Genomic DNA, 22,608 nt, shown 5'->3' with positions numbered 1-22,608 from the left:
TACAATTTAATTTTCTGGGGTTTCTCCAGAGACAACTCTCCAGTCTCCCACTGTGATGAGGCTATGTGCCTGGCTGGCAGCATCCTTAGAGCCAAGCAGTAGGGGGGACCAGGGTTCTTCCTAGTCAGCATACAGACTTTCCCATTCCATCCCTAGTTTTAGCATAATGTCTCTCCCTGCTTTCTGCTGTGCCTGGTCTCCCTAGGTCTGGAGATTCCCTGGTTCCATTTTTTCCACAGAATAAACTTCTGCTGAGATCAGGAGGGGGTAGTGGCCTGGATGCAGCAGTTCTGAAAAGGTCTCCTAGGTGGTTATTCCAGGTACAATTGCTAAGTAAAAAATCACCCAAAACTAATCCAAACAAGAACATTCATTTTATTATGTCTCATAGTTTCTGTGGCTGAAGAATTTGGGAAAGGTTCAGCTGGATGCTTCTGGCTTGGGATCTCTCATGACGTTGCAACCAGAAGGTGATTTGAAGCTGGGCTAGCAGGGGGTCAGGCATTATCCATCTCTCCCTCTCTCTCTCCTTAGTCTCAGGTCCACTCCATGGGGTTTTTCCATATGGGCAACTTTGAGCTTCCTCATAACAATGTGGTCTCAGGACAGTCACACTGCTTACACGAAGGCTTAGATTCCAGCACAAGAGTTCCAGCCTCGGAAATACGGCATCACTTCCACTGCATTCAGTTGTGCAAGCCTGCCCTAATTCGAGGGAGGGGACATAGTCTCTATCAACAGGAGGAGTGTCCCCATCACATTGTGGAATACTGCTGTGGCCATGTGTGGAAAATGCAGTCTGCTGCAGAGGTCCCACTGCTTCTCATACAGGGGTCCTAGCTGTGCTTTTGTTGGAGATCCCGCTCCGACTCTGACACATCATTCTGTCTCAATTCCTGGCATTTTGGGGTTTTAGTTCATGAATCGTCCTGCTTCCTGTGAGGCCCTCCTTGCACAGATGTGCAAGCTGGGCAGTACACAATGGAACCACATCTTAAGGGAGACATTCACCTTGTAAACATTGTCACTTTGTCTATCTACTTTGATCATTTTTCAGCAGACGGCAGTAAGGCGGGGGGTGGGGTGAGAAACAGCACTTTGTGTCAATTTCCCACCAGATGGAAGTCAAGTATCTAGCCCCACTTCCTCTTCATAGGAAGAGGCTGGAAGGGCTAGCAGGTAGCTGGCTGCTTGGTGGCACCTCCTTCTGCAGGCATGTTCAGCTCCACTAACTCACCTGCTCTCCATCTCTCAAAATTTTAATACCTCTTATTTACTATTGTCCTCTCTCCTATTACTTTTGGTTCTTTTGTGAGTTTATACCTTTTCGGTTCATTTATTCTGATGTTGGTAGGGCTTTGGGAGGAGGCAGAGGAAAATACACACTCTCAATCTATTATTTTAACTGAAAGCTCCTTGCTTCCAATTTTTTCCCAAATGTAAATCACCGCAATAATGCCTCACTGTGCACAGATGCAAGTGTTAATACCTCTTTGTATAGTTTACTTTTGCAAAAATGGATCATGCTATACATATTGTTGGGCAATTTGCTTTTTTCACTTAATATATTCTGAGCATCTTTCAAAATCAGTTTATACAGATCTTCCTTCTTTATGATAGCTGCTGGATCTTCCATGGTAGGGAAAGGAATTCTATTCCAGAGGAGAAAAAACGAGGGAAAAAGCACCTTTTCATCATTCCTTGTCCGGAGGGGGAGGGATGGCTCCCAGGGGGTCAGGGTGCGGTTGGAGTGTACGTAGTTTTAACTATATCCTTGACTCTATGTACATAATCATGATTGTAGTGTGAACACTTCAGATTCTGCTTTTTTCCCCTCGGCTTTATTGCTAAAAACCAGGATTTCTCAATTTTGGCACTATTGACATTTTGTACCAGAGAATTCTTTGTTTGGGGGCTGTTCAGTGCATTGTAGGATGTTTCACAGCACTCCTGGCCTCTATTCACTAGAGGCCAGCAGTATTTCTTCCCCATTCCCCGGTTCCCCCACACTCCCAAGTCATGACAAATAAAAACGTCTCCAGACTTTGCTTGATGTCCCCTGGGGCAAAATCACCCCCAGTTGAACACTGATCTGAAGTCCTGTTAGCAACGTGTAACCCAGTTAGCTATTTTTGCTTCCTGTGTTTCTGTTAAAACCAGCTATTTATGATTTTCTAGGAGAGGACACATATTCCCAACATGCCCTTCCCCAGCGTGACCAAACAGGGGGTTCCTTTCTCTCAACTTACTCCCAGATTTCTGGTTTTTTCCATCAAGTTTATTTGCTGGCTTTCTTTTAAACAATTTCAAAAAGCTTTCAAATGTAAGACATATTTATTGTTCAAAATTGGATAATACAGAAAAATACACAGAAGAAAATTTAAAATTTCCCTTTCGGCCCCCTCCAGATAATCACTGATGACATAGCTTTGGTGATTACACGTGTAGCCTTCCAGTCTTTTTCCTTTGTCTTCTTCTGTGTGGAACGTGTGTTTATACATATACACGTGTGTGTATATAAAATTTTAAGCAAACTCCCTCTTTTTCATAGGTAACATTGTAACGTCTCTTCTTGCCTTAAGCATCAGAGTCTTTTCCAATGACTCCTTATTTGTGTATCCAGAGGACTCCTCCTTACCGCTCAAGTTCTGACTGTCTATACTGATTATGGCAATTACTTGTCGGTGCCATTTTTGAAATACAGCAAGTGACCTCTGTTCTCTGTCAAAGTATAACTTTAAGAATTTCTAAAGCAATCCTGAGAAAAAAGAACAAAACGGGAGGCATCACAATCCCTGACTTCAAAACATACTACAAAGCTACAGTGATCAAAACAGCATGGTACTGGTACAAAAACAGGTGCACAGATCAATGGAACAGAATTGAAAGCCCAGAAATAAAACCACACATCTATGGACAGCTTATCTTTGACAAAGGAGCTGAGGGCATACAATGGAGAAAAGAAAGTCTTTTCAACAAATGGTGCTGGGAAAACTGGAAAGCCACATGTAAAAGAATGAAAATTGACCATTCTTTTCCACCATTCACCAAAATAAACTCAAAATGGATTAAAGACCTAAAGGTGAGACCTGAAACCATAAGGCTTCTGGAAGAAAACATAGGCAGTACTCTCTTTGACATCAGTATTAAAAGGATCTTTTCAGACACCATGCCTTCTCAGAGAAGGGAAACAATAGAAAGAATAAACAAATGGGACTTCATCAGATTAAAGAGCTTCTTCAAGGCAAATGAAAACAGGATTGAAACAAAAAAACAACCCACTAACTGGGAAAAAATATTTGCAAGTCATATATCTGACAAAGGCTTAATATCCATAATATATAAAGAACTCTCACAACTCAACAACAAAACATCAAACAACCCAATCAAAAAATGGGCTGGAGACATGAACAGACATTTCTCCAAAGAAGATATACTGATGGCCAATAGGCACATGAAAAGATGCTCATCATCGCTGATCATCAGGGAAATGCAAATCAAAACTACACTAAGATATCACCTTACACCCGTTAGAATGACAAAAATATCTAAAACTAATAGCAACAAATGTTGGAGAGGTTGCGGAGAAAAAGGAACCCTCATACACTGCTAGTGGGAATGCAAACTGGTGCAGCCACTATGGAAAACAGTATGGAGATTCCTCAAAAAACTAAAAATAGAACTACCACACGATCCAGCCATCCCACTACTGGGTATTTATCCAAAGAGCCTGAAGTCAGCAATCCCAAAAGTCCTATGCACTCCAATGTTTATTGCAGCACTGTTTACAATAGCCAAGACGTGGAAGCAACCTAAGTGTCCAGCAACAGACGAATGGATAAAGAAGATGTGGTACATATATACAATGGAATACTACTCAGCTGCAAAACAGAACAAAATCATTCCATTTGCAATAACATGGATGGACCTTGAGAGAATTATGTTAAGTGAAATAAGCCAGCGCAAGAAAGATAATCTGTGTATGACTCCACTCATATGAGGAATTTAAAATTATGGACTACGAACAGTTTAGTGGATACCAGGGGAAAGGTGGGGTGGGGGGTGGGCACAAAGGGTGAAGTGGTGCACCTACAACATGACTGACAAACATTAATGTACAATTGAAATTTCACAAGATTGTAACCTATCAATAACTCAATTAAAAAAAAGTATAACTTTAAGAACATTAAAATACGACTCGCATATAAATGGGCATGCACCCAAGATGTATTTAATTTGTTAATGAGGGGACCAGGGTGGTGAAAGATGGTAGCAAAGGAGAAGGAGAAAAAGGATTTTATAACCTGTCTGGAAAGGCATACTAAAATCTGATTGCTAGGTTAGAGACAAAACTGCTTAACATCCTACAGGGAAATAAAACTGTAACCTTTGGGGTTATCTTTTCTACCAGACAAAAATCATTTGCATCTCTACCAAACAAAATTCTATAATTTAGCACACAACTTTATGGAAGCTGGGCCCCAATCAAGAAGAAAGTTCGAGTCAAACAAAGGTAGCTCCCCTAGATAATGAAATAATCTGGGGGTGGTCTGTTAGTGTTGTGCAGATAGAACACACAGTCCTCCTTTTGCCTTATTTCCAAGGTTGGGATAATTTGTCTTTCTATTTCCACTCTTTTCCCTGGTTCCCCAAGCAAATTCCGCACAGTAGTTCCCTAATGGAAAGTGACCATGGTTTCTGTGGTCTCCTTGGCATCTCTCATCTTCTTCCCCTTTACACACATTCTAGGAAGGTAGGACCAGTCCCTGGGGACCTGGGTATTTTCAGTTAGGCACTGTACCTGGCCAGGTTTCCACTTCCATATGATCCTGCTCCTTCCTGCCTGCCTTCTTTCCTTCCTTCCTTCCTTCCTTCCATCCTTCCTTCCTGCCTGCCTTTCTCTCTTTCTTTTCTTCTTCTTTTATTTCTTGCTTTCCTTGTTTTAAATATTTAACTGCTTTATTGAGATACAACTCATATACCATAGACTCATTTAAAGTGTACAATTCCATGGTTTTTGGCATATTCACAGAGTTATGCAATCAGTTTTAGAACATTTTTGTCACCCTCGAAAGAAACCCTATACACATTAGCAGTTACTCCCCACTTCCTTTCAGCCCCTGGCAACCAGTAATCTACTTTCTGTCTCTATGTATTGTCTATTCTGGACATTTTCTATAAATGGAATCATTTGACATGTGGGTCTTTTGTATCTGATTTTTTTCACTTAGCATAACATTTTCAAGGTCCATCCACATTGTAGCACTTATCAGTAATTCATTGCTTTTTATTGCTAAATAATATCTCATTGGATATCTGTACTACATTTTCATTAGTTGATGAACATATGAGTTGTTTACACTTTTTGGCTATTATTTAAAATGCTGCTACAAACATTAGTTCAAGTTTTTGTGTGGACATACATCTTCATTTCATCTTCATTTCTCTTGGGTGTATACCTAGGAGTGGAATTTCTGAGTCATATGGTAACTTTATATCTAACCTTTTTAGGAGCTGCCAAGCTGTTTTCCAAAGTGGGTGCACCATTTTACATTCCCACCAGCAGTGTAGGAGGGCTCCAATTTCTCCACATCCTTGTCAATACTTGCTATTATTTGTCTGTTTGATTATAGCCATCCTAGTGGGTGTGAAGTGATATCTCATTGTACTTTTGTCACCTTGCTTCTTAAACTAATCTTGCACAGAAACCAGTTTTGCACACCATCAAAGCACTGAGCACACTGGCCTCAAGATTATAAGTCTCTTTTAGGGGGTTGAGTCTGATGGATGAGTGAAGACTGCCCTGCTGAACCATCCCACAGATGGGGGCTCCCCAAGGGGCAGGGCAGCTACACCAAGCCCTGCCTACCTTGGGAAAGCATCCAGAATATGTGATCTCCTGGCCAAAAGTGGATCGTGCTTTTGTGGTAAATAGAGGTGGTAAATGCCCAAGGTTGCTGTGTAACGCAGGGAAGAAGAATGCAGCCTGGCCCTGAGTTGGACCCCTTCAAGGAGGTCCCAGGCCTCTGTAAATTGTCATTTGAGTGCTAGCCAGAACAAAATGACCTCCTTTACCACCCTGCCACACTGTCAGAGATTCCATCACATTCCCAGCTAAGTAAATAAGTTGCTGCCTTTTAAAAAATGTGACTACTTCTGGGAGGAGTAGGCATCCTGAAAGAAGTCAATACCTTATTGTGAATTAGCTTATCAGATGCCAGCTCACACCCTGAAGAGACAGGACTCAGAGGAATTGGGAGTTTTGACTCATTGGGAAGGGTTGGGGAGGGAGAATAGGGAGCTCTGATTGAAAAGGGGTAGCTCTGCCCAAGGGGTGACATTCCAGGATGCCAGGATGGGGCCAGAACTGGATAGATGGGGAGAGGAGCCTGTTGGGCAAGTTTTCACCTCCACCCATCAACTGATAAATGATGATCACGATGAGTTTATATATGCCATATGACCTGCTAAGTGCTTTACATACAATTTTTCCACTTTATTTATTCCTTTATTTAATGAACACATGTCGTATTATGTGCCGCCACCTATCTCTCACACTCCACATGCCGCATCTAACTCATCACGGATTCTGTTGGCTCCCTCTGAAAGATGGTTCCTGAATCTCTCCATTTCCCACCACCTTCCCAGCCACGCTCCTCACTCACTGGTTTACTGCAGGTCTCCCCACTGATCTCCCTGCTTCCATATTTGCAATCAGAGCAATCCTTTACAAAACAATGTCTCTTCTGCATTTGAAATGCTGCAGTGTCTTCCTATCTCAGTCCCTATAAAAACCAAAGTCCTTAAAATGGTCTACAAGTTGCCACCTGAACCATCCCCTCTTACGTGGCTGACCATCTGCCTGCTGGTTCAGCCACAGGACTCTTGCTGTTCCTCAGACACACCAGCGTGCTCCTGCTCAGGGCCATTGCAATGACTGCGTGTTCTGCCTAGAACACTCCTCTCCCAGAATCTGCGTGGCTTATGCCCTCACTTCCTTCAACTCCCGCCTTAAATGTCACCTCCTCAGAGAGACCTTTCTTAACACTCTCTCCACCACTTAGAAGAGCTCTGCATGCACCAGATTGCTCCCTGGCAGAAAAGAGGGTTACAAATATAGAAAGGGAGAAGACCAGAATGAATTCTATGGTGTTAGGCTGGAATTAGAGACATGGAGTGAACTCGTGGTTTTCAATATACACAGATATATATAGAAATAAATACAGATGGAAATGGTTGTGTGTGTACATACACATACTCTCTAGCTCGGTCCACTGGAGAAGGCCTGGGGAGCAGCAATAGTCCAATACCAGTGAGCAAACCTTGTGCCCAGATCTTGGCTTCTAAATAGTATTCTTCATGAAAAGGAATCAAGACCCCCTTGAAGAAATGGTTGATTCCAGGCCTGGGGCAGAGAAAGAACAAGATGAGTGTGGAACATTTTTTGTGCCAAAAAATAAAAAAGTCCTCAAAGGATGATGGGACATGTCAAAAAGATACAGAAGCCAGCTTGAGGGGCTCTCACTATCCAAATAAGGGACAGTTTGAACATCAACATAACTCTAATGACAGTAATTGATTTGAACCCATTGAATAAAATAGGGAATCCATGAGTGCATACAAATATGAATAAATAAATAGAAAGTTTGATGAGGACCAAAATAATTATACAGTTTTCAAAATACGTCCTTATAAAATACATATTACTTAAAAAGATAAAAAGAGTAACTTTATAGTGGAGAAATCCACTATAAAGGAGGTATAAAGGAGGTATCCAGATGCTACCTTGATAGTCAAGTGATAGAAGTTAATACCTCAAGTAATGCGACAATTGGAAATTGTATGTCACTTGATAGGATGGAATGAGAAGAACACAGCATTATTTCGGTGATATTTCTGCCGAAGATACATAATCTGAATCAAATCATGAAAGGATATCAGATAACCCCAAATGGAGGAACAGGTTACAAAAGAACTGGCCTATAATCTTGGAAAAGAAACTGAGGAACTGTTCCGAACTGAGAGAGACTGAAGAGACATGACAACTGTAACTATGTGTGGCGACGGACGCTAACCAGACTTAATGTGGTGATCATTTCACAATATATACATATATCAAATTATTGTGTTGTACACCTGAAACTCATATAATGTTATGTGTCAATTATATCTCAATTTAAAAAAAAGGAAACATGACAACTAAATGCCATGTCTGGTTCTAGAGGGGATCCTTTGGCTTTAAGGGACATTACTGGGGCAAATGGCAGAATTAGAATAGGGTCTAAGGCTTACATACAATTTTTGTGGCAGAATGACACAATTCTTGTGCTAATTAGGGCCAGTCTCTGCTTGATTCCACCATGGTTCCAGCAATGCCACTGTGGAGACCTGAGGTTGGCCACCCCAAGATATGTCTCTTTGGCATCAGATTATTTGAGGCTGATTACTTTTGATAAACTGGGACAGGGAAGGAGGCTCTGAGGAATGGAACTTGCTCTTCCTTAGGACACATTTACATTTGTAAAGTAAATCTCTATCTGTAAAAGCTGCCTCCCTCTCTGTACCAGGAAGAAGAAAGGAGATGACCTTCTCTCTAAAAACTCTTAATCAATACCAAAGGCAAGGACTTAAATCTGCATTTTATTGTGCTTCTCTGGTAACCTCCTGTAACTGACTTCCCTCCCCCTCCCAACATTGGCATTTCTTAAGGATTAAGCATCTTTCCTTAGGCTAGGAACTGACTGCCGAGCTCACCGGTGACCGCCCAGCTCCAGACAATCGACTTGCCTCCTGCTACGTCCACCGAGATAGCCGACCACTACCTGCTGTGTCCATCAAGCACTGTGCTGACGGGGCAATCTTGTGACTATTGTGGGAGGGACATTTCAATCACATGTGAAACACCCCGTTTGGGGGTATATAACCACTATGTGCACCCCACTTCTTCGGTGCCCTTTCTTCCTTCGGGAAGAAAGGCCCCGGGCCATGGTTCCTCATTAAAGCTTTGTTTAATTTTCTCTTGCTATTCTGTCTCCTGTGAATTTAATCCGTTCTCCGGCCAGACGAACCCCCATTTGGGGAGAGGAAATGTCCGCCTCCCCTACACCACTGATGTCCAGTGTGCTTGCAACCTGGACTACCTTCTCCTAACCATCTCTCTCACTGTCATCTATGTCTCCTCCTCCACTTTCCCAATGAAGAGACAGGTCCTCACCTTAGGGGTGTGGAATTTTGATCTTCCTGGGCTTGAATTGTGCTTTCTGGGGCTGACAGGTCATCCACGGGAACTTCTGTTGTACTCTGTGCTCTTGTGGGCAGCAGAGCTGGTGGGTCCTCACGTTCGTAGGCCATCACTAGCATCCGAGCTTTCCATGTCATCTTCCAGCCATATGGGAAGACTTCTGCAAGCATCCAGAAATGATGCACTTCCTAAAACAAAAAGTAGAGCTTGCTTGTGAAAAATCTTTTAGTTTAGTTGGGTTTTTTGCTATTGTTTGTTGTGTTTCTTTTATCCTCAGGGTATAGCCATGAGTATCTATTGGGGAGAATAAAAACCTATCAAATCTCAGGCTCAGGGTCTTCTAAAGAGATGCCCCAAGGTGAGGAATGCCCTAAGTGGTGGCTGGGATACAGGAGGAAAAGCCCCACACCAGGAGAAGGATGGAGGTTTCATGGAGGAGTCCTCCATACTCTTTCACTTCCAACAATCACAGCCACTGATCTTTCTGGAGAACAAACTTCCCTGCTTCAAAATAACACCAACTGTGCAGTGACAAGCAAATATCTGGGATGTCTAGTGGTGACGAATTTGAGGGTACCACTAATACTATCGTGTTTTCTTTGTTTTAGGTTTTTTTTTTTTTTTTTTTTACTACATCTATAATGGAAAGAAATGCTAAATTTTATTTAGAGGTTAGTGAATAAAGATGTAATATGTTTCATCCAAGTTTATGAACCCCCTGAGTACCAGCCGCTGACCCAGATTAAGGATCCCTGGGTTAGCATGTGGTGAGACAGCCCAGAAATCACTGCAGTAAAGGACCTGCAGAAGGTCCCAGCAGGAGATGATGCAGGCTTAAATCAGGGCAAAAGATATGGGCATCACAACAGGAGGATGGAAGTGAGCTGCCAGCTGGAGAGGAAGCCAGCTGGACTTGGTGATGGATGGGACGTGGGAGTGGATGGTGATTCTGGACAATTTGGAAGTGCAGTTTGGCAGGAAGAGGATGAACATTTGCGAAGTACAATGGCCTCGCCAGGGGGTGGGGGTGCCTGCTGTTGTCGAGTTCAGCCCACTCCCCTCTAAATGCCCACCACACCCTTGGGGAAGCACTGCCTACCGTCCAAAATACCCCCTCTACCTTTTTGTCACCTATAACACCAGGATTAAGAATTCATTCCGCAAGACTTCTTGGTCCTGACCCTCCTTGAAATGCAAATCCCTTCTAGATAGCCATTATTTACATTTTAGTCTGAATGAGTTTTTCCATCCTTCCCTGAGCCTATTAGGAGAGTTTGAGTTCACTGAGCTTCTGGGAAGCGGTGGGTGTTGGGGGACGGGAGCTAAAAATGTGCCCCGTTTCCCAGTCAGACAAGGCTGAATAAAAGGGGACACCACTGGAGAACCAGCAGAAAATTTCTGTCACTTCTAGCCTGGGACAGGCTGTGCCACATCCCCTTCTGCCCTCTCTGGGGTACTCTGTGGGTGAGGGCAGAGTGGGTCACACTTTAAGGATAATTAGGAAAAAGTAATCAAGTGATGTCCCTAAGCAAGTTGTTTGTAAGTGTACCCAGGTGGAGTGCAGCTAGGGGGCCCTAATTAACACATTGCATTCACCTGTCCGGAGCCTCAAAGGCACCCAGAGGGAGAGTCCTGCATCCCTGTGGGCTACTTGGATTACAGAGCGAATTTAAGACCCCATTCCCCACCCTCCACCCCTTCCCACGTGGAGAAAAACCCCCATTAACCTATGAGTTGTAGAGTTGTCAACAGCCCGTAGCAATTGGTTATTTTTTTCTGATTATAAAAGTAAAACCAAATGATGCTAAGACCCAAAGGCACTGAATGTATTTCCTTCCGGTTGTTTTTCTATGCATTTGTTACACTCCTGAGAACTTATCTACTAAAATATAGACATACACTTTGGTATCTTGCTTTGAAACAAGGCAAAGCATAATGAAGAACATACGTTTTGATTTCTGCAGAACCATGATTTGTCAACGTTGGGATTTTCTGCACTTTTCCATGTGAAAGCTTAAAACCTGGTATTCTGATGTTTAAATTTTTCTATCCCAGACATATTTCTATGGAAGTTTAGACTAAGAACAATCCTAGAGATGTTGTGAATTCGGAAAATGTTTCCTATTTAAGAAATGAGGAAATGAGACTCAACATTTTCTTTCTTTAATTAAAGCAGACACAACTTGGGTGAGAAGCATGTAGGCATTTTATAAATATATTTCTTTGTAAGATGGGCTCGTTGAAATTGTCCTCTTTTTAAATTAGAGATTCTGCAACTCTTATCTTTGCTTTTAGGAGAAAGTCACAACAGAATTCTTAATGTGGCTTCTTTGTTCATAGAATAATATGAACGTCTTTTATTTTATTCATAATATATTGAGTTTGTAAGGGATAGTACCTTGCTACATATTATTAAGCATCGTCTTGGAATATATCAAATGTATGTGATTCTGTGTGATTCTTTCGGGCTGGAAAATGTAAAAATTCTTCAACTGTCTTACAACAGATATGCTAGTAAATTTTATTATGAAATATGAAAAAAAAAAAAGAACATAGGTTGTACTATATATTCTTATTGCACAGAAAAAGGCCTGGAAGGGTATACAGCAAAATGTGGGAATGTGGAAGGAGAAGAAGGGCACCTTTCCATTTTTCACCTCTCTGACTTCTGAATTTCTTGAAAAATGTCAAGTAACTATATACTACTGTGTGAATTTCCTCTTACTACTGTAACAAATTACCACAAACTTAGTGGCTTAAAACAACAAAAACGTATCTTATAGTTCAAGAGGTCAGAAGTTTGCAGTGGGTCTCATTGGGCTAAAATCAAAGCGTTGACAGGGCTGCATTCCTTCTGGAGGCATGAGGTGAGAACCCTTTTCCTTGCTTTTTCCAGCTCCTAGAGGCTGCCCACATTCTTTGGCTTGTGGCCCCATTCCACCTTTGCAGCCAGCAGTCCCATCATTCTGACCTCTGCTTCCATCAGCACACCTACTTCTCTGAGTTTCCTGCCTCCCTCTTTCACTTACAGGGACTCTTATGATTATAATAAGTCTACCTGGATAATCCAAGATGACCTCCCCATCTTAAAATCCTTAATACATCTGCAAAGTCCCTTGTTCCATGTAAGGTAGCATATTCACAGGATCCAGAGATCAGGAAGTAGGTATCTTTGAGGGCCAGGAGGAGCATTATTCTGCTTTCCACAATTACTTGTGTCACTTTAAAAAAACACATTGAAGAGACAAATTTGGCCCATCTGCAGCAACGTGGATGGACCTCGAGGGTATTATGTTAAGCAAAATAAGCCAGTCAGAGAAAGACGAACTCTATATGACTCCACTCATAGGTGGAAGTTAACATATTGACAAGGAGATCTGATCGGTGGTTACCAGGGAAAAGGGGGGGGTGGGGGGAGGGCACAAAGGGGTAAGTGGTGTACCCACAACATGACTAACAATAATGTACAACTGAAATCTCACAAGGTTGTAATCTATCATAACATTAATAAAAAAAAAAAACACATTGAAGAATCCTTATATAATAAAATTTTTCTCATCACTAAAAATTCCTGATAATCATAATTTTTAATGATGCCTAAAATTTCCCTGTATGGATATACCACAATTTATCTAACTGGTCCCTCAATTGGGGATATTTAGGTTGTTTTACATTTTCATGATTAAAGATGATGATTTTCATAATGAGTATCTTTGGCCCTCTTGGGGAATATATTGAATCAGAAAAGGATTAGGGAAATGAATTTGGTGGTCAGAAAGACCTGAGTTCAAATCTAGATTCTTCCTCAATTATCCATGTCATTGGAGTCTTAGTTAACTAAACTGCAAAAACGGGATCTTTACAACAGCTCCAATCTCATAGGATTTTTTTAAAACAGTTTTCTTGAGACATAATTCACATAGCATACAAGTTAACCATTTAAAGTGCAAATTCAATGGTTTTTAGCCTCAGGGTTTTTGAGGGTTCAATGATATTGACCACACAAATTGTCATTACTATTAACAATTCTTTGATTGTAATTTACAGTATTTTCTTAAGCTAGGTTCTTAGAACCAGCAATATAGGATAAAAACCTGTAAAACTCACAAATGTTTTGGAAATAAGCCTTGTGAAGATAGAAGGTGTCCCTCTGAAGGTTTTAAATTGTTGTTTTGGGGGTTTTGTGTGTGTGCACATGTTTGGATAGAATTTGGTATGAAATTCTTGGGCTATTTGACTCAAGATGCCCTCTTTCATTCTCCCTTGCGTAACCCTGAATTATACTCACCCCCAGACCAACACACACAGAGTAATTAGAAGTTGATTCTAGTTCACTGAACCTCCCTGCCCTGTCACCCACCCCTGCAGAGCCACCAGCCCGTCCCACTCGATATCCAATGAGACTTACTCCTTCAGCAAGGGTTGCATTGGTACTACCTCCAATTGCCCATCTTGATTCACACCAAGCATGCTGCATGGCAGGCTGGCAGGAAGGAGAGGCGGTGGGTCTCTCCAGTTCCATGGGGTACCCAACCTACCTCCTAACAAACCATAAAAACATACCCAATTTAGCCGTGGGAGGACTGACTGCAGGTTTCAGGGCTGAGTTATTGAAGTGTCAGCCAAATCCAGGAGCACGTTGCACCAGAGTGATGTGTGGGTGAATCCTCAGGCATCCTGGCAGGTTGTGGAAGCAGGTTACAGGAGATGGGTGTGGGTTAGGTAGTGAGGGATGGGAGGAAGGTGCAAGGACGGGGGGTGGGGTCAGAGGTGGACCAGGGTGGAGGCGAGGAATGGGGCCCGAGGCAGGGTTGGTCCTAGCAGGTAGACCAGTGGTTTGGAACCATTTTTGGGTCATGGCCTCCTTTGAGAATCTGATGGATGCTGAGGAAAGAATGCACACACACACTGATCGACAAATTTTTCAGTGTCAAGGGTTCCTGAAACCCAGGAAGCTCATCCAAGGCTCAGGATTAAGAACTTCTGGTCCAGAGCCAGACCTGATGGCCTAGCAGTTAAAGTTCCGTGCTGTTACTGCTTCAGCGGCCCAGGTTTACTTCCTGGTCCGGGAACTACACCACTTGTCAGTAGCCATGCTGTGGCAGTGGCTCATATAGAAAAACTAGAAGGACTTACAACTAGGATATACAACCATGCACTGGGCCTCTGGGGAGGAAACAAAAAGGGGGAAGATTGGCAACAGATGTTAGCTCAGGGCAAATCTTTCCCTGCAAAAAAAAAGAACTCTGGTCTAGACTAGTTTACAGAGACTTGTCAGAAAGAAATCCTAAGGCTGCATTAAGAGCTTGAGAATGTTTGTGCCTTCTCGCTTAAAATAGATTTAGGGAGGATTGTGGGTTGGGGAATTAAATTGCAAAGTCTGTTTATCCCATAAACACTTTACTTATTTTCTTCCAGTTTTTATTTTGAAACAATGTTCAAATCTACCAAACAGTTGCCAGCTCGCGTAGTCTTCAGCCACATTCTCCAATTGTTGACATTTCTCCCTAATTGTTCCCCTTTCCCCATGGATGCCTGTGTTCTCAGGAACCCATGTTTTTCTGGAGGACCATTTGAGAGTAAGCTGCAGATATTATACTTCATCTCTAAACACCTAGCAGGTAACTCTTAAGATCAAGAGATTCCCCTGCATAACCAGTTTAATCCTCACACTCACAAAATTTAACATTAATACAATACTACCATGTAACGTTGTACATCCTATATTCAAGTTTCCCCAGTAGTCCCAATAGCATCCTTTTAGCTGTATTCTTGCTCCTTCCCTGCCTCCTTCCACCCCTCCTTCCTACCTTTTTCATCCAGAATCGAAGCCAGAATTAGGCACTTCCTCATTTAGTCATCTCTCTCAGGCTCCTTTAAGCAAGAACACTACTCCAGACTTTTGTTTTGTTTTCTCGTGACACGGACATTTTTGAAGAGAGCAGGCTAGCTGTTTTGCAGAATGTTCCCCAGTTTGGAATTGTCGGATTGTATTTTCCATGATTAGATTCCAGTTAAGCATTTTTGGCAGATGCCGTGTCCCTTCTTGGTGCCTCATGTCAGAGGGTCTGCTGGCCCCTTATTGGTGATGTTAAGTTTGATTAACGGTTAAAGCAGTGACCTCCAGGCCCCCCCTTTGTGATTTAATAAGTGATCTGTGGGGTAACATTTATTCATTGAAAGCGTCCAACTGAGGCAAATGCTGCGTGAGCCAGTGGTGAGCACCCAACTCTGTCCTTGCTCTCATGCTGTATTTACAGTGCAGGAGGCAGACAATAACCTAGGAAACAAATAAATAATTACAAAACATGCAGTTTTCTTAAGGATGGCAATAGGGTGCAGAGATAGAGAAGTATCAACTCTAATGTTTAAAGTGAACTTAAAGGTAAGACTTGAACAGGAAAAAGGAGTCAGGCATGGGAAAGTGGGGGTGGAGGGAGTGGAGGTGGTCTTGGCTAACCTTGGAGGATGGAAGGAACCAAAAGATGGGTGTGTCACGGTCTCAGGAAGGGAAAAGTGATAGGAGAAAGGCCCTGGATCTGGTAACAACAATATTGAGCACTTAGGATCTGTTAGACACTGTTCTGAGGGTTTCACAGGGTTTACTTTGTCTAATTTTCCCCATAGCCCTGTGAAGTAGGTGCATTACTATTTTTTTCTTGAATTGTTTTATTGAGGCCATAATGGTTTACAACACTGTGCAATTTCAGGTGTACATTCTTACATATCAGTTTCTACCCATCCCAAACATATGTTCCCTTTTACCCCTTTCCTCCACCCCCCAACCCCCTTCCCTCTGGTAACCACTAATTTGTTCTCTTTATCCATGTGTTTGTTTATCTTCCACATTTGAGTGAAGTCATACAGTGTTTGTCTGTCTCTGTCTGGCTTATTTCACTTAACATAATACCCTCAAGGTTCATTCATGTTATTGCAAATGGGATGATTTTGTCCTTTTTTATGGCTGAGTAGTATTCCATTGTGTGTGTGTGTGTGTGTGTGTGTGTGTGTGTGTGTGTGTGTATGCCACATCTTCTTTATCCATTCATCCGTTGATGGGCACGTGGGTTGCTTCCATGTCTCGGCTATTGTGAGTGTCCCATTACTATTTTTATGCTGTAAAATCTGCAGCACACAGAGGTTGAGTTATTGGCCCAAGGTCACGCAGCTTGTAAGTAGCAGAGCTGGGAGTCAAACCTGGGTGGATCTGACTCCACAGTCTGTGCTCTTAACTAAATCAAGAAGGAGGAAGCAGGGTCTCATCTAGAAAACAGAACGTGTGAAAGGATTGGAGTCAGAGCAACCTGGGCTGTGTGAGGAAGTTCTGTTGAGAAAGGGATGGGAAAGCAAGACAAAAGAAAGGCCCAGAAGATCAAAGAGAGAAGAGTGTCAGGGCTAGAAGGCAACATATAAAATAGTTTGGTTGGCCACCCCACCCTCAGTTCATGCCCAACCCCAGCCTGTCCCTTCAGGCAGGACTCTCATAACCCTCCTGCTCTCCGTCCTCCGAAACAAAACCAGGGTGTTTACGTGGTCTCAAAGTATCTCCCCACAAATTGCTTACTAATTACAAAGGGAAAAACAGGAACTTTACAGTAAGCAACCTGGCCGACTGGGGGCGGGGCGGGGGGAGGGGAGGGGGAAGGGTTTGTGAAGAGGGCTCTGGATGCAGAGGGCGGGGAAGTCTTGGGGTTGAGGAGTCTCTGGGTGAGAGGACAGGGTCCACTGGAGGAGAGGGGGTGTCTCTGGGAGGGATGGAGAAATCTTGAGGTGCGGAGATTCGGCGTGATAAGAGCGAGTCATCGGAGAGGCGCTTGATGGGAATAGCTTGGGTGACAGGAGGGTCAGAATAGGGTCAGAATGGGAGGTCGGGTGCGTGAATTCCGGATGACTACAGGGTAGCGGGCTTGGGGCAGGGGTCTGCAGGACAGTCCTGAAAGGATACACGTGGGATAAAGCTGTAGAGCAGCAGTCTGTGGGGGCAAGGGGGTAGGCCCTTTGGGGAGCGCGGTCGGCCGGGCTGAGGATGGGGAGACTTGCTGGGGGCGCGGGGGGCGGGCGGCCGTGGGCGGGGCCGTGGGCGGGGCCGGCGCCACCCCGTCGGTCCCCCCGCGCTGCAGGGGGCGCTGTGAGCCTGGGCGGCCCCGGGCGGGCGGCGGCCGCTCCTGGTGAGCGCGGCCCCTTTTCCGGGTTTCCTCCTCCTCCTCCTCCTCCTTCTTCGCCGCCGCTGCCGCCGCTGCCCCTTTCCCGGCCGGCGGCTGCCGCTGCCGGTGCCGCCGTCGCCGCCGCCGCCTCGGGCCGCGAGCCGAGCGGAGGCCGCCGCGGAGCGCGAGCGCCGCCCGCCCCGCCGCCCCGCCGGCCGCTCCAGGGCCGGGCCGGCTCGGCCGGCGCCCCCCGCGCCCCCAGCCCGCCCGCCCCCGCGGGCCCGGCCTGGCGCGGCCGCCCGCCGCCGCGCTCCTCCTCCTCCTCCGGCGGCCCGCGGCCCGCCGCCTCCTCCGCCCGCCGCCCCGCGCCCCCAGCCGCGCCACCGCCGCCGCCCTCTGCGCCCCGCGGCGCCCCCCGGTCCCGCCCGCCATGCCCGGCCCGGCCGCGGGCAGCAGGGCCCGGGTCTACGCCGAGGTGAACAGCCTGAGGAGCCGCGAGTACTGGGACTATGAGGCTCACGTCCCGAGCTGGGGGTAAAGCCGCCGCCGCCCCCCGCCCGGCCCCTCGCCCGCCCCCCGCGCAGGCCGCGCTCGCCCCCCGGCCGTGGGTCTCGCCGCCCGCCCCTCCCGGGGACCTGTGCTCCCTTGGGTCTGGGGTGCGAGAGAGGGCCCCCCACCCCCCGCACATGTCCTCATCCCCCCCTTCTCGTCCCTTTCTCCCCGCCTTGCACCCCGTCTCCCCCTTACCCGCAGGAATGCTTTCTTACCGGGGAGAAGGGTAGGGTCCGGGGATCAGAGCCTGGTGGAAGTGAGGGAGCAGCCCTTCCTCCTCACACTTTTGCGTTTCTATTGGGGTGGGAAGTCAGCAGCTGTCCTGTTGAGCTATTAAAATTCTCGGCCTTTTTAGTTTTTTTGAAATGAGGCTGGGTGGGAGGAAATTTTCTAAAGCCGTCCAGATTCTCAGAGCTGGCGCTGTCTGCCTTGAGGGTGTGAAGGATCGTGCTGTGGAGCCCTGGGCAGAGGGGCACCCTCTGAGCCTCCAGGATGGATGCTTTGCTCATCCCTCTAGCTTGGCTCCGAGTGGTGCCTTCCTACCTCATCTCCCCAAGTTAGGAGGGACCAATTAAGTTAGGAGCTGTGTGCAGAGTGAAGGGAGCCAAGTTTATGTTGTGGCTTTCATTTAGGGAATGAGTTGTGTGACGTGTAGACACTTCCAAGTGCCTGATTAATGGAAGCGGCTGGATGGGGTTGTATAGTGGGCACAGGCTTGGTTAATCCCAAGTCCTGGCATTGATGTGTCGTTCTTGCCTTTGACAGTAATCAAGATGATTACCAACTGGTTCGAAAACTTGGTCGGGGGAAGTATAGTGAAGTATTTGAGGCCATTAACATCACCAACAATGAGAGAGTGGTTGTAAAAATTCTCAAGGTGAGTGTTTTATGAGGTGCATTAAAATTTTTTTTCCACAGGTCGGAAGGATATAAACTACCCCAGCTGCACTCTAGAATGAGCAGTACAGGCTCTAATTTTACCTGTCTGATGTCCTCCTCTATTTCTTCCCTTGCTCCATTTTCCTGTGAACTTTCAAGAAAACATGCAGACCTGTTTCAAATCTAGACGTGATAGTTCAGGACCATCCTTGTTTTGAAATGTAATTATGGACTCCCCAAAGAGAAAATTCCAAAGGGGCTCCATTTGTTCCAAAGTACGTAGGTATTCAGAAGAAAGGAAAGCCTTTTCATGAAGATCCCATCAGTCCAGGAGCCCCTTGAGCACTCCGTTTGTTATTCTTGTTGCTCTAAGTTATTCCAGAAAGAAAGTTGGAAAAAATTGGAGCAGCTTCAAGGTTGAGTTTGAAGCCTGAGTGGAGGGAAACACCTCGGTCGATAATCACTTGTTTCTTGTTTGGCGGTCCAAGTTTCGGGTGGGTGGATGTCATCAGCCAGTAGGGCCAGGAAGGTTCATTGTTGCTTATCAGCTAGTAAAAGTGAAATTGGCAGCCGTGGAAGACTACACTTACAATCACGGAAATGGTAATTGGAGCAAAGCAGTCTTAGTGTCTGGTTTAGCAGCCTAAGTTTGATAAGATACACCTTTTGTCATCTCTTGGGTCTTAATGAGCGTGAAGAGTTGGCTAAATTCTCCTTCAGATAACTGTGTAGCTTTAATATTGTTTTATAGGGTGTTCTAAAAAGTGATTCTTAGAATCGTTTAATGTGTCCGCATCATTTAGTGAAATATTGAGAAAACCAAAGAGTAATTGATATAAGCAATTTTACATAGACAAGATTTCCGATGTGGCCATTTTGCAGAGGCTCTGATAAGAATGTGGGATTGAAAAGATGTTTTTGTGTCTTAAGGGTAGGATTAGGACAGCTGTGTCCCTGTTTAATATCAGGTGGCATACACTGTCTGAAAATCACGTCTCAGAAAAGTGATCAGCTCTGTTACTCAGTACCATCCTCGCTTAGTGGTGAAGAAGCGGAGTTGAAGTAGAAACTGGCAGTTATTTGTGCTGTTAGAAACACTGGGGGTGAGGAGTGAGGAATTGATACTGGAGATGTGGAATCTGACTACACTCTTCCCTAAATTTGAACTGCACTTAGAAAGTCACATGTTTTTGTTTCTTTACAAGCATAAATATTTAAAGAAATGCTCCCTTCAGAGAAGTCACCTGGGGAAGCCATATAATTTTTTCCCTTATATATAAGCATAAATGTTTTTAACATAAGCTGCTTAAAATCTTTCTGGGCAATAAGCAAGGCATAAATTGAAATTAGGAATAGCCATATTCCACTCCTGTGCATTCAGAAGAATGAGCTGCTGACTCTAAAGCAATTCCAGAAAAATGTCTCAACTTTTGTGCCATGGCAGCATTTTTAGAATAAGTGCAAATTCCCATGGTGTCTTTTTTGAAAGGAACGGCATTCAGGTGTACATATAAGAAGCAACAGGGGCCAGCCCAGTGGCGCAGCGGTTAAGTGCGTGTGTTCTGCTTCTCAGCGGCCCGGGGTTTGCCAGTTTGGATCCTGGGTGTGGACATGGCACCGCTTGGCAAAAGCCATGCTGTGGTAGGCATCCCACATATAAAGTAGAGGAAGATGGGCACGGATGTTAGCTCAGGGCCAGTCTTCCTCAGCAAAAAGAGGAGGATTGGCAGCAGTTAGCTCAGGGCTAATCTTCCTCAAAAAAAACCCCAAAAAACAAAAACAAACAAACAAAAAGAAGTAACAATATGCTCGTTTAGGAAAGCTTGGCATTGCTCTAGTTATCCTGCTAGAGAACTTCATAGGGTCAGTTGCTGGCTGGTTTTTCCTCCGCTCTAAAGATTCGCACCATATGTTTAGGGAACCCAACGTGGAAGCTGAAGATTATTTTTACCAAGGAGAAACCTAGGCATGAAGAAACTTGCCTAACGTCACTATGTTGAAATGACCCTTAGCCAGAACTCCTGTGTCCTATTTCTTCCTAGCTGTGACTGCTCATTTTAGCGTTGGATCTTAACGCTGAGCGCAGAATAAGTTCCAGTGTTCTGGAATAAGGTTTGGGAGGCCCCTTGATGCTCTAGTTAACGAAGTGTTGTTTCTTGTTTCTTTTCGATACAAGTTCTTTTCAGGGTGCAGCCTGAATCACCTTGTTTCCGTTAGTGAAAACCATACTCACTTCTTTCTATTTTTCAAAGCCCTGTGGCATTTCTATGCAGATTTTGTTCCTATCCGAAGGATGGGGTAAGAAACTACTAATGGTATTGTTGTGGTTTTCTCATTGGTCTGACAGGCTGAAGTAAAGTAGGTTAAAAGTATTGTTTTTTTAAAAAAGAACAGGGTCTTTATCCAAAGTTGCCCTCCCCTATTCAGATAAGTTGAAGTTATGGCTAATATCTACTATTGTGGTGTTTGCTAGCTGCTCATAATTTGGAGGAATCTAGAAAAACCTTCCTCTTCATATAGGCCTACTCTGTGTCCGCTGCAGGCAGGAACTTACATGTTATGTGCACATAGTGACCGAGATTGAGGGCACATTCTGCAAGGAAGGGGCTGTCTTCCTTTTCAGTCCATGACATTTCCAGTTAATCCTTTCCAGTATATGGATGGTTGGATGATGAATGACCACAGAGGAATTTTATATCGTTTAATTTGCATCAGTAGATTTTTAATATTTTTTTATTAAAACATACTGGGGCTATTAAGATGTTTTAGGAATTTAGAAATTGGTGAGGAAAATTTTATTGTCTCTCCTGAGGTGAAATTCTGAGGCCACTTAAAACTTTCCAGTCAATAGGGAAGTTATATCTTTTTTGACAGAAATTGTTTTGAGGAGAAAAAGAAGGAGTGGTGAGTGGTAGGGATTAATATAGCAGGGCGGAAAGCCACTTTAGTGCCTGAAGGTTCATCTTTTGATTCTGAAAAATCAGTTTTTCAGTTCCTTTGTAGTACATCTTAGGGAGGTATACACAGAAATAAAAGTATTTGGCCATTTTAGACAACTTTTAGCTTTTGTGAGCACACCTGTGTATGGATTTCAGCACTTCTTGGGGTGTTTGGGATCCTTCAGATTACACTGCTATTTCCTAAATAGAAGTTAGGAGCAATACTGTTTTTTAAAAAAACAAATGTACAGTGTTTTGAACTCATGCTACGGTGACTTGAAAATTCTGATATAAAGCTTCCTGTTGATAGTCTTATTTTATACAGAACTTAGCTATCCATTTTTTCCCCCAAAATTAAGTTTCAAGCCTAAAACAAAGACTGATGGTAATACAGATTTATTTTTTTAAGAATGTTTAGCATGTTTGTTTGTAGATATTTTTTAAATTTTCTGCTGTCAGGACATAGTGTTAAAAGAAGGATGCGATGACTGTTGATTACAGATCCTTGTTAGTTACTTCATAGTGAGCTGGTGACTGTCTAGGTTATATCAAAATGATGTTTTCTTCTGCTACTGATATGGTGCTTTCTCCTTTATTTCCACTTTTTCAAGTGGTAAGTTTTTTACCCTCCATTTAATTTGTTAAGCTACTATACCAAGACATCATCTTCCTGAAGCAAGACATTAGTATTAATTTATGTAAATTTTTTGTGATTTCTAGTTTCCACAAATGTATCATTGTATAAAAATAGTTAAAACAATATTATTAAAAAGTATTACTAACATTAAAAATAATATAAATTTTAAAAATTGTGAACTGGTCAGTGCTGTTTCTAATATTGTGTTTGTGGGCT

At 43.9% G+C, this 22,608-nt stretch overlaps 1 protein-coding gene and 1 long non-coding RNA gene across 5 annotated transcripts in view; one reads left to right on the top strand and one right to left on the bottom strand.

The window, feature by feature from the left end:
* Positions 1 to 4,904: 4,904 nt before the first annotated feature.
* LOC138923374 (uncharacterized) lies at positions 4,905 to 18,470 on the bottom strand. Its single transcript, XR_011436888.1, has 4 exons — positions 18,153 to 18,470; positions 15,052 to 15,521; positions 9,215 to 9,429; positions 4,905 to 7,405 (listed from the first exon to the last, which is right to left on the bottom strand). It is a non-coding gene; the product is annotated as an uncharacterized lncRNA (long non-coding RNA).
* The window catches only part of CSNK2A2 (casein kinase 2 alpha 2), a 38,948-nt gene continuing 33,592 nt past the window's right edge, over positions 17,253 to 22,608 (top strand). The window contains exons 1-2 of one of the 4 annotated variants that reach the window (XM_070261897.1): positions 17,253 to 17,860; positions 18,703 to 18,814. In XM_070261897.1, the coding sequence (XP_070117998.1) occupies positions 17,268 to 17,860; positions 18,703 to 18,814 (705 nt within the window). In that variant the 5' untranslated portion in view covers positions 17,253 to 17,267. Of the gene's footprint in view, positions 17,920 to 18,702; positions 18,815 to 22,608 lie in introns of all 4 variants that reach the window. The other 3 variants (XM_023637093.2, XM_023637091.2, XM_070261898.1) reach the window with 3 other exon arrangements.

The sequence above is a fragment of the Equus caballus genome, chromosome 3 (genome assembly GCF_041296265.1).
Source record: "Equus caballus isolate H_3958 breed thoroughbred chromosome 3, TB-T2T, whole genome shotgun sequence".
NCBI lineage: Eukaryota > Metazoa > Chordata > Mammalia > Perissodactyla > Equidae > Equus > Equus caballus.
Note: the sequence above shows the minus strand (reverse complement) of the source record. Positions and strands in the feature narration are given on the sequence as shown.